General features: G+C 38.5%; 1 protein-coding gene across 3 annotated transcripts in view; it reads right to left on the bottom strand.

Moving 5' to 3' along the window:
* Positions 1 to 115: 115 nt before the first annotated feature.
* The window catches only part of LOC124223832 (homeobox protein TGIF2), an 82,322-nt gene continuing 70,941 nt past the window's right edge, over positions 116 to 11,496 (bottom strand). For all 3 annotated transcript variants that reach the window (XM_046636152.2, XM_046636159.2, XM_046636141.1), the window contains 4 exons: positions 7,047 to 7,315; positions 6,677 to 6,918; positions 6,310 to 6,477; positions 116 to 5,977 (listed from right to left, as the gene is read on the bottom strand). In XM_046636152.2, the coding sequence (XP_046492108.1) occupies positions 5,731 to 5,977; positions 6,310 to 6,477; positions 6,677 to 6,918; positions 7,047 to 7,315 (926 nt within the window). In that variant the 3' untranslated portion in view covers positions 116 to 5,730. The remainder of the gene's footprint in view (positions 5,978 to 6,309; positions 6,478 to 6,676; positions 6,919 to 7,046; positions 7,316 to 11,496) is intronic.

Below are 11,496 nucleotides of genomic sequence, written 5' to 3'. Positions count from 1 at the left end.
CGCAATATGATGTAAAGTCCAAGTTATCTGAAAATGTCTTTACGCTCTTCTTGTAGCACCGGAATAGCTCGCATTATTCTCGAGAGTGAAGTAATTCATGAACAGAAAATAAATGTTTAAAATTCACAACATGCTTTATTGTAGGTCTGCGAATCGGATAATAGCTTACTATAATACGACTAAGCCTAAATTACGTTAAAGACCTGCACCGTAATACAATTGCAAAAACATCCGGCTGTCGCCATAAAGTGGAGCAATAAATGTATGATAAAGTATCACAGGAATCTAATCGATTCTTTTCGCAAAAACTAAACGTAAGCATGAATATAAGCGAGTATAACATTGATGAATATTTTTCTGTTAAATACAAACGAACAAACATATTAGTACGTTTGAATTTTCACCATGTGTTATAATTAAAATGAAAGAAACAAAACGATAGAATCCCGAACTTCGCGGTGAAATTGACGCGTGTCCTGCTTACAATTTTTCAATTAAAATAAAAAGAGAATTATTGACTCCCACAGTATATCACTCCAAATACACAAGGCGTCGAACCTCGACAATACCGGCAATGTCGCTTAAAAGTTATCGCAATTGCATTAGGATAGCATAAGACATTACAACAAATCGCTTACAAATTGAGACAAACAAGTGTGTACTCATTGAGAAAATGAGTAAATAACATATTAAATATGATTACTTGCATTTAATTGTAATTAACGATACGATCGTATGTCCTGTTATGGCACCTGTACATACATACGCAATTCAACTTAAAATTACTTAATCATTAGGTAATTAACGTTTTTCATTATTGTCTAACGATATATTTATTTTCAATAGTTGAACCTCCTTTTCTTCTATTCCGTAACTATGTAATAAATTATCAATAGTTGAGCGTATCTGTGTTTACTGCTTTAATATATGTATAGTTTTTTCGTTTCTTTTTTTTCTTTTGTTATGCTCAAGGTGATATAGATCTAAATACGTTTTTCCCCCAATTTCGTACAGCGCTATATTTGGTTGGGTGTACATATAATGCCTGTAGCAAGACGACTCCAGGTAAGAATCTGTTACACAGTGTGATGCCCTTCCCTATATTATCTATTAAAATTATTCATCATTTACGATTATACTTATATTTTTATTGGATTTTAATAGTCGTTTTTTTATTACAAAAATTTTCATCTCGTACAAAAAATGTGTCAAGTTGCATTGATAAGTTGATGCATTTGGGAAGAGCATTGTTTTGTTTTTTCTCAGTTTGGCTTATAAAATAATACTTAAGCTTTAGGGGTTCAACGTTATGAACAGACAACCAACAATACAATCGAATGATATAATAATAGCAAACGATTTTCCCTTCACGCACGTCATCGTATAAAACAGCAATTCGAACTACGGAAAATCGCCCGACATTTACAGATAAAAACACCCGATTATAGAGCTGGCTATAGTTATGCCAAGAAGTCCTTTGAGGAAGGACCTCTGAAAGAAGGCACCCTTGTGTGTGCTTACCTATTATCAACGTACTTATTTATCGTAACAATTGTTAAGTTGAATATTACAATAATTAAAATTAAACTAGTTCATTAGTTGGTGAGGTCGTCTATATGTATAACTGTCTAGGGTCTAGGAACTCAAGTGCGGGATACCTTCTCAGTTAAGTTTTAGTTTTACAGTATTCGACATTTCTTTCGGAAAAAAAATTCAAGTTGGCTTGCCTACGATAATAAAACGTAGCTGTATAAAAAGTAAGAGACAATCGCACTCCCAGTTTAATAGTATTACATTTCTTTCAACATTTTGTTTTACTGATATACGTATCTTATGTAAAATTCGTTTATCACTATAATCTATCCATATCAGCTTCAGCAAAATCGCAAATACAATGAAAATGCTCTACGATGCATATGAATTGGACAGAATATAAGTGTAAACGCTTTTAAGACACTTCGGACACTATGGCAGTGCGCACTGGTTAGAAAAAAAATAGCGTTCCTTCTTGTTTTCTACCTAGAACCACAGGTTTTTCTTTTTTTTCATTTTTATTGTTTTCGTTTTCCTTATGTTTTTTGTATATAAACGTATCTCGATTCTTTTCTACAATTATTAATAGATAACAATATTATTTAATTTTAAATTCTCGCCAATAATCAACAACCATATACCAGCAACGAACCGCATCGGACTTTCGTGTTATGAAAAATATTCAATTTCTTTTTGCTTTCGCGAAAAAAGAAATATTCAGCGAAACTAGGGTTGCTTATAAGATTAGTTAATAATAAATGAGCACTACCTTTTGTGACAACGGGGATAATATTTGTTTCATTTTTTTTTTTTTCAATGGGATCAGAGATGAGCACTTAAATCTATATGCATGTATATATGCGAGTATACGTGTGCCTGCATATAACCACAGATCAGTATCATTCACGCCAAAGTTACCAGGTTTTCCCAACACCATGCACAAAATCACGAAATAGGTAATACAGACCATGAAAAAAATATGAAGGAAGAAAAAAAAGTTACATTTATCATTTGGTTTACAGTACATAGGTAATACGAAAAGAGATATTGAAGAAAAAATGCAAACGTTCGGAGAAAGACGAAAAAAAATAATTGTTATTCTTTCTAGATTGAGGAAGTTTTTGCACATGGCAAATAAAATTATAATAAACTTATTCATGTCTTAACTTAATAAAAATTGAGTGGTGATAAAAATAATGTTAAACCCTGATGAACTAAGAGTTGAACTTTCTGAAAATGATTACCCCTGTTAAAGTTCAGTGTGTAATTGATCTGTGGCTATATTTACAACACAGCCTGTGAAAGGATTCGACGCGGAGCTCTTGTATTTTTCTTCGTAATAGTGAAATCTAGGGTATATAGATTACTAAGCTATATCTACGGTTTAATCTTAACAATCGTTATATACTAAAATAAATTTGCATAGTAATTTGTACATACAACAACTTTTCTTGTTTCAGTTTCATTGGAGCTCATCTAACAAATGATCGCTACTCAACTACAACACGTATTATATTAAGAAGAAAAAAGAAACAAGAGAAAAGAAAGAAAGGAAAACGAGAAACGCTGGCTCACACATTCCTATCATCGAAATCTGATCGATATCTGCATGATCATTAATAATTATAGTATTTAATTAAGTAAGTCTTTGGTGTTTGTACCAATTTTTCGCGATATAAAACCTTTTTATATAACGTATAACAGTTTTTTCCTTTCGTAGTTTTTCAATTTTTTTAAATCCATTTTCTAATATTTTGTTATTTAAAAATATTCTCGTAACAATGAACGAATCAATACCAAGACAAAGTAGGTTCGCATTGTGGTTGACAGAATTTAAAACGCCACAGGCCGAGGTTGTTTCATATTCATATTTTTTTGTAAACTAAATTTGAGTATCTTTGGATTCAGAACTACAAGTCAATTACTCGTTATCGTCGTTTGAAACACTTAAGCGCTGCCAAAGTACTGAATATGTGTTTCTTCGAACTTGACTATGCAAAGTTCGACAGGAAAAATCATATCAATTTCACTACTAACCAAAGCTGCTACCAGCACGTGTAAAATAATAAATAATAGAATGTCTAATATATTCAAACGATACTTTTACTCTTTTGAAATTGAAACCTTTCAATTTATGCGTTTCATCTTCTAACAAAAACGAACCTGGATACGATATTCAATCAAAATTGTTCAACTGCAAATCCATAATTCTTTAAATAAACATGTCAAAGAAGAAGCTATCTTGAGCATCAGTTAATAACGGGTACAATAATAATTGATATGAATTCATTAGTAATAGGGTGGTGGAAGTGAACGGATTGGATAAAATAAAAGGAAGAAAAAAAAGAGAAAAATCGAACACAAATCCGTTAGGAATAATAAAAAAAAAAAACTGATTAATCAATCGGTTTCTTTCTTTAAACGAACAATGAACAACCGACGATATGTGATAATTATACATATCGTTAAACGAAGATGAAATAGAAAATCATACCCATACTTGACCAGGAAAGACTGTTTAAAGAAAACGTCATCACTCAGCAATCAGTTTTATTAGGTAAATAACCAATAACCTCGTGTGGTCAGTAAAATCACTCAACATCCTCGTAATTATAAACTAAATAACTGCGGTATACATATCTTCCTCGTTACATTTAGGAATCACTTTCTGCATTAGGAAAAAATTTCATACGTTTATAAATTTATCAATTCACATTGCCACCATTTTCGCGCGTATTCGTAAAGAATATCAAATGTCCAAATATATATTGTTATTGCTAAGTAATTCCATTACATGTATTTCGCTTTCAATGCACATTTTGCCGATGTGAACAGATAGTTTGAGTTATATAATGAATACATTATACATCGTGCGTGTATATGCATTATTTCAAAACATACAATATAAATGTTCAAATGACAATTTACGAAACACAATCAACGCCGCGAGAAACATAATACAACATATCAATGAAATTATCGTTCCCCTGAAGAAGATCTAAATCAAATAATTTTTTTTTTTAAGAACCCAAAAGTGAGACTTGTTTTAGCTTTACCTCTAAAAACATACTGTTTTTTTTTTTCGTTTTTTAACGATCTCTTCGTTCTCGTCAACAGCCATTCGAAATTGGCGGTTATAAATGCAACTTCCAAAGATATTTCCAAGCGCCGTTTTTACGCATCTAATTGCATCGATGGTACGGCCCAGAAGATAATATTTGGAAGAAAAAGCATAAGTAAGGGAAACAACGACACTAACAACATAAAAAAAAAAAAAAATTCGTGTCAACATTTACTTGTATATGTATGTAGTGTAAGAAAATAAAGTATTTTCAACAACGTACAAAGACACGAGTCTTTAGTGTCAGACCTACTTTTTTGTTAATCCCAAAATTTGTTCCAATTGATATGCGCGCAGAGAAAATATTCATTCTTTAAAATTTTTTATGCACACCTCGCGTATAAACAACAAATGTTTTGAAACTGCATTAGCAGAGCTTAGCAACATCATGATATACCTTCCGCACACCGAAAAGTCATTGCTTCACCATTTTTCCACTAAATAATTCAGTTAATTTGTCACGTACTCTATGTGCGGCTTACTGTGTTTTATTACAATTACATAAATAGCTACCTTTTTCTAATTGTTTTATTTCAAAGCATTTGTTCAAAAGCTTCATTAACGAGCAGCACGAATAAATGCCTTCCGGTAGATAGTTTGAAAATTTTTTCTGGCAGGTCTCCATTGTTTGTAATTGCACGATAAAAATATCAGGAAAAAATCAACCTGTCTGAGTTCACTAGTTTTTATCAATAATAATTGCTTCATTGATATTTCTGAACCACACGATAGGTGTGATATTGTTTTAATTCATTTGCAAACCAAGCCGCAAACGTTGTATCCTTCGGCATAAGTCTTCAGGGTTTGACTTCTTCGAAGATATAACAGTATTTTGGAGGCAATCATAAGTCAATCGTGTAAAACATGTCCGTGTTGTTTCCCTATACGTCTATAAGTAACCGTATGAACAGCCTAAACGCGTTTTAGTTTACCTCTTGTTTGCTATTTTTCAGTTTCAATCACTAAATGGCGCACTGAATCTCGAGGTATTAAAAAAAAACATCACTCTGTGACTCTCACTCCGACGTGCGCCATATTATGTCCCTGTAACGCAATAGTGCACCCAGTAAATGACGTTAAACTACAGTCCCTTCACGCTCCTTTTCCTGCTGCTGCACAGCGACAGCCGCCTCCACTAACAAATACAGGCACTTGAACTTGTCCTTATCCTCTTCAGGGGGTGTCGGAGGTGGAGTTTCGTCATTGTGCGGGCTGTGCGTACTGTATACTTCTGTTTCATGCTGCACGTCTGGCGTTGTCGTCAAATGCTGTCTGGGAGCACTCCAATATGCAGCCTCACTTACAGTAGTGACGTGGTCATCCCTAAAATTAAGGTTGTTGGTCAGACGCCATTAGTCCTGGTGGCTTTATTCAACAAGTCTTTCAAACTCCTTGTTACTAATGTTTAAAATGTTTGTGAACCACACTGCAGGTGGCTAGTTTCATTTCGGCAAAGTTTTTTAAAATAGTAACAACAAACTACCGTCAATTTTACTACTTGAACGAGTGTAAGGGTAATTTATCGAAAATTATTCCATTTATTTGTGCCTTCGTTATTATTAAGAAAATTCTATAACTTCTTATTCTAACTTCACCTACAAAAGCCGAACATCACATGCGAGGTATTTAGGGCAGGTAATTGATCTAATGCTTACCCTCTGCGGGCAGGGTGAGTAATCGGATTTCCATAGGTCAGTTGATTATTGTGCTCGACTTTGGTTTCGGAATACGGGTAGACGATCACGCTAGGCCACTGAGTCGTAGGTCGCTCTTCCTCGCTGTGTGAACTGCTTTCGTAATCGTTTGGACTGTCTTCCTCACTCCTGAACATGGCGAAAAAAAATAGTTAAATTAACAACATAACGTAATTTTTTCACATACTTTCATCCAACTCCTAATTGAAGATTCTCCGTAATTGTCATGCGATTCATCAAGTATCTCGCTTCGCAACAAATTTGCGTGTAAAAACCATGGACCAAAACTGTCTTCAACGGAAATTAATTGAGTCAGATGTTGTCTCACCTGTACATGAGTCCGGCAGCATCATCGTAATCGTGATCCCTGCTTCTCTTGGGTGCGCTCATCCCAGCCAAGGGATCCCATGTTTGATTTGCGCGTGGACTAAGACTCGAAGCCTGCTGATGACTTCCACCAGCCATTTTTTTCCCCCGGCGAGATATCGTATACTGTAGAGGATCGTGACCTTCCCGCCTGATCATCTCAGGTAGAATACGTCTCCTCGCGTTGATAAACCAATTGCAAACCTGCAGGGATTGAAATTTTTTCTTTTTTAAATTACGTTACTTGTTCGTTACTTTGAAATACTCGCTGTGCGTGCATCTGCATGCCCGCGATGAGAAAGTGAACGATTATAAACCCGAAAGCCACCGACCTGAAGTACCGTTAAGTTTGCTTCTTGGCTGAGGGTGAGTTTCTCGCTGTCGCTCGGATACGCGTTGTACCTATGCTCGTAAAGCCATCTCTTCAGTATCTTTACGGAGTGTTTAGGTAGGTTACCACGACGTTTGCGCACGGAATGAGTTCCGGAATGGAGCATCCCCGAGTGGGCTTTGCCGTTTCGCATTCCCGCGGATTCATGTTCAACGTCTGATCCGCTTTGGTCGTCGTCTGTGCTGCTCGATGACGGAAACCGTTCCCTTGCTGAAACAAAAACAGAAAATATCACTGATTAGAGTGGCTACAGGCCAAAGATCATTAGTTTCAGATGCCATTTTCCCCTCCATTGCTTTACCCGCGTTTCCGGTGACCTGAAATTCTAATTTCTCGGAACAGTGTACAAATCCGACAGAAAAGTCAATGGGAGCGACTGGCGATACATAGATTATGCGTTAGATGTTACAGACTATAAATAAGAAATTAGTAAATAAAATATTATTGTATCAAGTCGTTGATAACATAAATAAGATAAAATTGGAATGTCAACATCAACATGTGCGTCTGATTTTACATGCAATTTCAAACCTACGATTGCGAAGGTCGCGAACTCTCATGACGACAGTTGTAGTACAACCCGTAAGTTTTATTAAAATAGACCGACGCATCAAAACTTCGTTCTATCAGTTCGCATAGCGTAAGCTTTACGTCTTACGTTTGAAAGCTTCATATCAAAGAGAAACTTTGTTCATACCGGCGTACGCACCACGGACGAACTGCAGCAGAGGAAAACGAATACGTAAATACGCTTATGAATTTAGTAATTTATGATGATACTACAGCCTGTAAGATCCTCCAGTATTTTAATCAATGTCGCTGCATTGATGTACCGCAGTACATCAACAATTATACGTATTACCTACATGTAATAACATCAGTTCACTTAGCTGTAGACTAAAAGTAAGGTATAAAATACACCGTCACTAAATTCAACCGACTGACCGACTAAGGAGAGTACTGAGGAGCTGGTATTCCCAAGAGAAAATAAAGTATTCGTCTACGGAGAGAATAGATATTGCAGGCATGCTTTGTACCGGAATGCTGACGCCCAACAATAAAAGAACCCCTCGGAGGACTCGGGCGAAGCTAAGGCTTGGGGGAGCTGTCGAGAGTGCTGACCGGGAAGGAACGCGCAGCATGCCGAAGAAGAACTAACAAACGGACGAAAGTCAGGCCTCACAAACGCGAAAACCATGGATTGATCATTGGCGCGAGTAGGTAGATAGGAAGGTAGGAAGGTAGGTAGGTACTAACACCGATGGTCGTCGACTGCCAGCGATGATAAACTAGGTGGCATTACGAATTCATCGGGACTTGAAACCACGATGCATGGTCAAAATCCACGAAGGCTGTGGGTAAAGGATTACCGTCCAACGGTTGTGATGGAAACGAGATAGGAAGAGAGGATTTTCCATCGAATGAAGGCGTTCGCGGTGTCCGTTGAACCGTAGAGTCGTCGTCGATAACCGTTGAGAGAACCTGCTGCGGTAAGTGAAAAAGTGAGAGTGGGTCCCGCGGCTCAGCGTCCAAGTGCATGGGGCTAAACTCCAAAGATCGTAAACCGCGTAGGGCTAACAGACCGCGACAAGGACGCGAAACCACCGCAACCGTTCTTGCTCAATGAATGGGACTTTGTAACTCACGACTTCCAGGATGACCTTTGCCTGGAAAGCCGTTTCTTTCACACGTACAGCAATGACATGCGGTAAAGCGTCGACCTTCGACGTCGAGAAACGCGTTTTCGTATACCTGGTGTAAGTTAGTCCACGGCTTTTGCCAGTTCAACGCCGCTTATTCAACGAAGGATTTCGCTGTTTCGTCTTATAGGTTACAGTTAAGGTAACGAGAACCGAAAGATCGGTCCCAGATTTTCTCTGATCTTTCAGAGGTCTGAGAAGAATTCGTGAACACGACAGACTTCTTTCTTCTTCAAACAACTTTGTGTAATTGTTTTTAATTTCCGTTTCGGACATTATTTTTATACGCTGTTCATGAGCACGAACGAGCTCGAGAACCGAATGCCGCGTAGAGTGAATTTAATAGTTTGAAATTCCCGAGACATTGGATTAAAAGTTTCTCGCAAAAACGAGAAATCGGCGCTAGTTTTCGCGCCTGGTAGGTTCCGGTGTTGGTCAGTAGGCAAAACCGCGCTGTTCCAGGAATTCTTTCCAAGTTTCAAAGACCATTGTATAATAACCTGAATCCGGGCTCAATCATAAACCAACCACGATCTTGGGAGAACATATTTAGCCGCAATTAGACACGTTGTATTATTGACATTAAAGTTTACGGTACCGGAGAAAGAGTTAGCACAATTCCGTTGGTACAACGTTGGGAGGTCACAGCTATGTTTGTGAGAGATCATAGAACTGTCGAAGAAAACCGCAGGCATGTTGAAACATCATTGCAGTTTAACACGACATTTTGGAGATATCATATATAAGTGAAGAGTGAAGGGAAAAATATCCGGAAATTGGAAGTGGTTTCCAGCTGTAAGTCATTCAGCGCAATGATCGTGGTTCACCAAATAATTGAGAGTCAAATGAATGCCGTCACGGCGTCAAAGAGTCGTGTCATTTAGTTCCGTGCGTCAGACATTCGCGCTTTCGAAGAGCCATCAACTTCCCTCCCGGTTACATCCGAACTCTGCTGACATTCGCGCATTCGAATAAAATCTCCGATCTCGCAGGGAATTAAAAATAAGAGAATAAAGCACAGCCCCATCCTCTGGCGACCGGCGTTTCTTAGGCGTTACGTAAACTTGGAATTGGTGGGAGGAGGAGGACCTTGGAGTACACGTGGACCCAGAACGACGTTTCTCTCTCGCTGTCTCTCTCTTTCTCTCTTTTTTCTCTCTCCCTCTCCGACTCCCTCGAGGTCATGCCAGACTTTGCAGATATTTAAATAATGAATCGCCGGCGTTTCGTTTTGCGCAGGCGTAAGTTATATACCAGTATTTCACGACACGGTGTGTCGTGTATATCTATCAGTATCTTGTATACGCATCGGCTTTGTTAGAAAAATGAGAGCAGCTTTCCTTATCCTATCCTTTCCCGCGGACCACTCGCTATTACACGTATATAACCAGCCAGAGTTTCTACCGATCAGAATTTGGTGTATCGTTACTCTTATTCGCTCATAGGACAATAAGCCTTCGTTGGCAGGGCATTTAAAACGCAGGTAGCTACAAATGTCACGCCTCCAACGTTTTCAATCAACTTTTACGAATTTTCCCTATGCATATGAAGCGAAAACTCAAGGATCAACCGGGTTTGTTGAGACCACAATGCACTAAAGTCCCTCAACAAGGATCGAACCAGCCATTCGTGATTTCAATTTGATTTTCTTGCAGCGCATCTTTCTACACATCAAAAATGAGACGCAGTATACATATAGATGGTAAATGCTGGCAAGTATCATACATAACCGTTCGACATTTTCCTCATGATTTCAAGTAAGTCGTACACTGACTATTCGGATTCCCCGGCGTTGTCCCATTTCCCGGTAGTCAACTGCGCCGAGGATGAGGTGAAGGAGAGGGTATCGGTCCTACACAGATCAGGCCTACCAGTAAACGGTTCTACAAATTCGTTCCTACAAGTTCGTTTCTCCAGATTCTTTTGCGAAGGTTCGTTCTTACATGTGGCGGTCCTACAAGTCCGCTTCTCCGGAAATATTTCTATAGAAACAAGTCTGCAGGACGTATTCTGTAAAATATTTGCCCTGTAGAACTGATTTCTGTAGAATTGATCGTCCTTCTCCGAAACGAATCTGGAGAAACGATCTTGTAGGACTGCCGCATGTAGAATCGAACTTGTAGGACCACAACTTATAGAAACAAACTTGTAGAACTGATCAGTCGTAGGACTGATCCGCGTAGAACCGGTCCTTTTCCAGGTCCAGCAGCCCTGGTGGTGGTGGTCCGTTTGGAGGACCGCAAAAACGAGAAATCGGCGCTAGTTTATGCGCCTGGTAGGTTCCGGTGTTGGTCAGTAGGCAAAACCGCGCTGTTACGGAATCGCGTCAGCCAAGAAGGTGGTAAAAGGATTTCGTCTCTGATGAAACTGCGGCTGCTCGTGAGAAAACCGATGTTTTCGATACTCCGTAAACAGGGTGAGAAATTGATGATCTGCGACACTGCGCGCGAATCTCCGCGTAAGTGAGACTTTTTCGAAAAATAAGGGTTGAGATGTCCGGGCAGAAGAAGGACAGAGCCTGCAGTTTAACCACCGTTCAACCGTAGGTTATATACATTTGCGGCAAGCTACACGACGAAGCGTAAAGAGAGATACTCGCGGTATCTGAAAATAACCGAACAGCTAGCCGGTGGTTCCATATTTAGCTTGAGTGTTGGGCCGGCTTCTCGTAGATACGCCGTCGACGTCACG

This window comes from Neodiprion pinetum, chromosome 1 (genome assembly GCF_021155775.2).
Source record: "Neodiprion pinetum isolate iyNeoPine1 chromosome 1, iyNeoPine1.2, whole genome shotgun sequence".
NCBI lineage: Eukaryota > Metazoa > Arthropoda > Insecta > Hymenoptera > Diprionidae > Neodiprion > Neodiprion pinetum.
The sequence above is the reverse complement of the archived record's forward strand: the minus strand, read 5'-3'. Positions and strand labels throughout refer to the sequence as shown.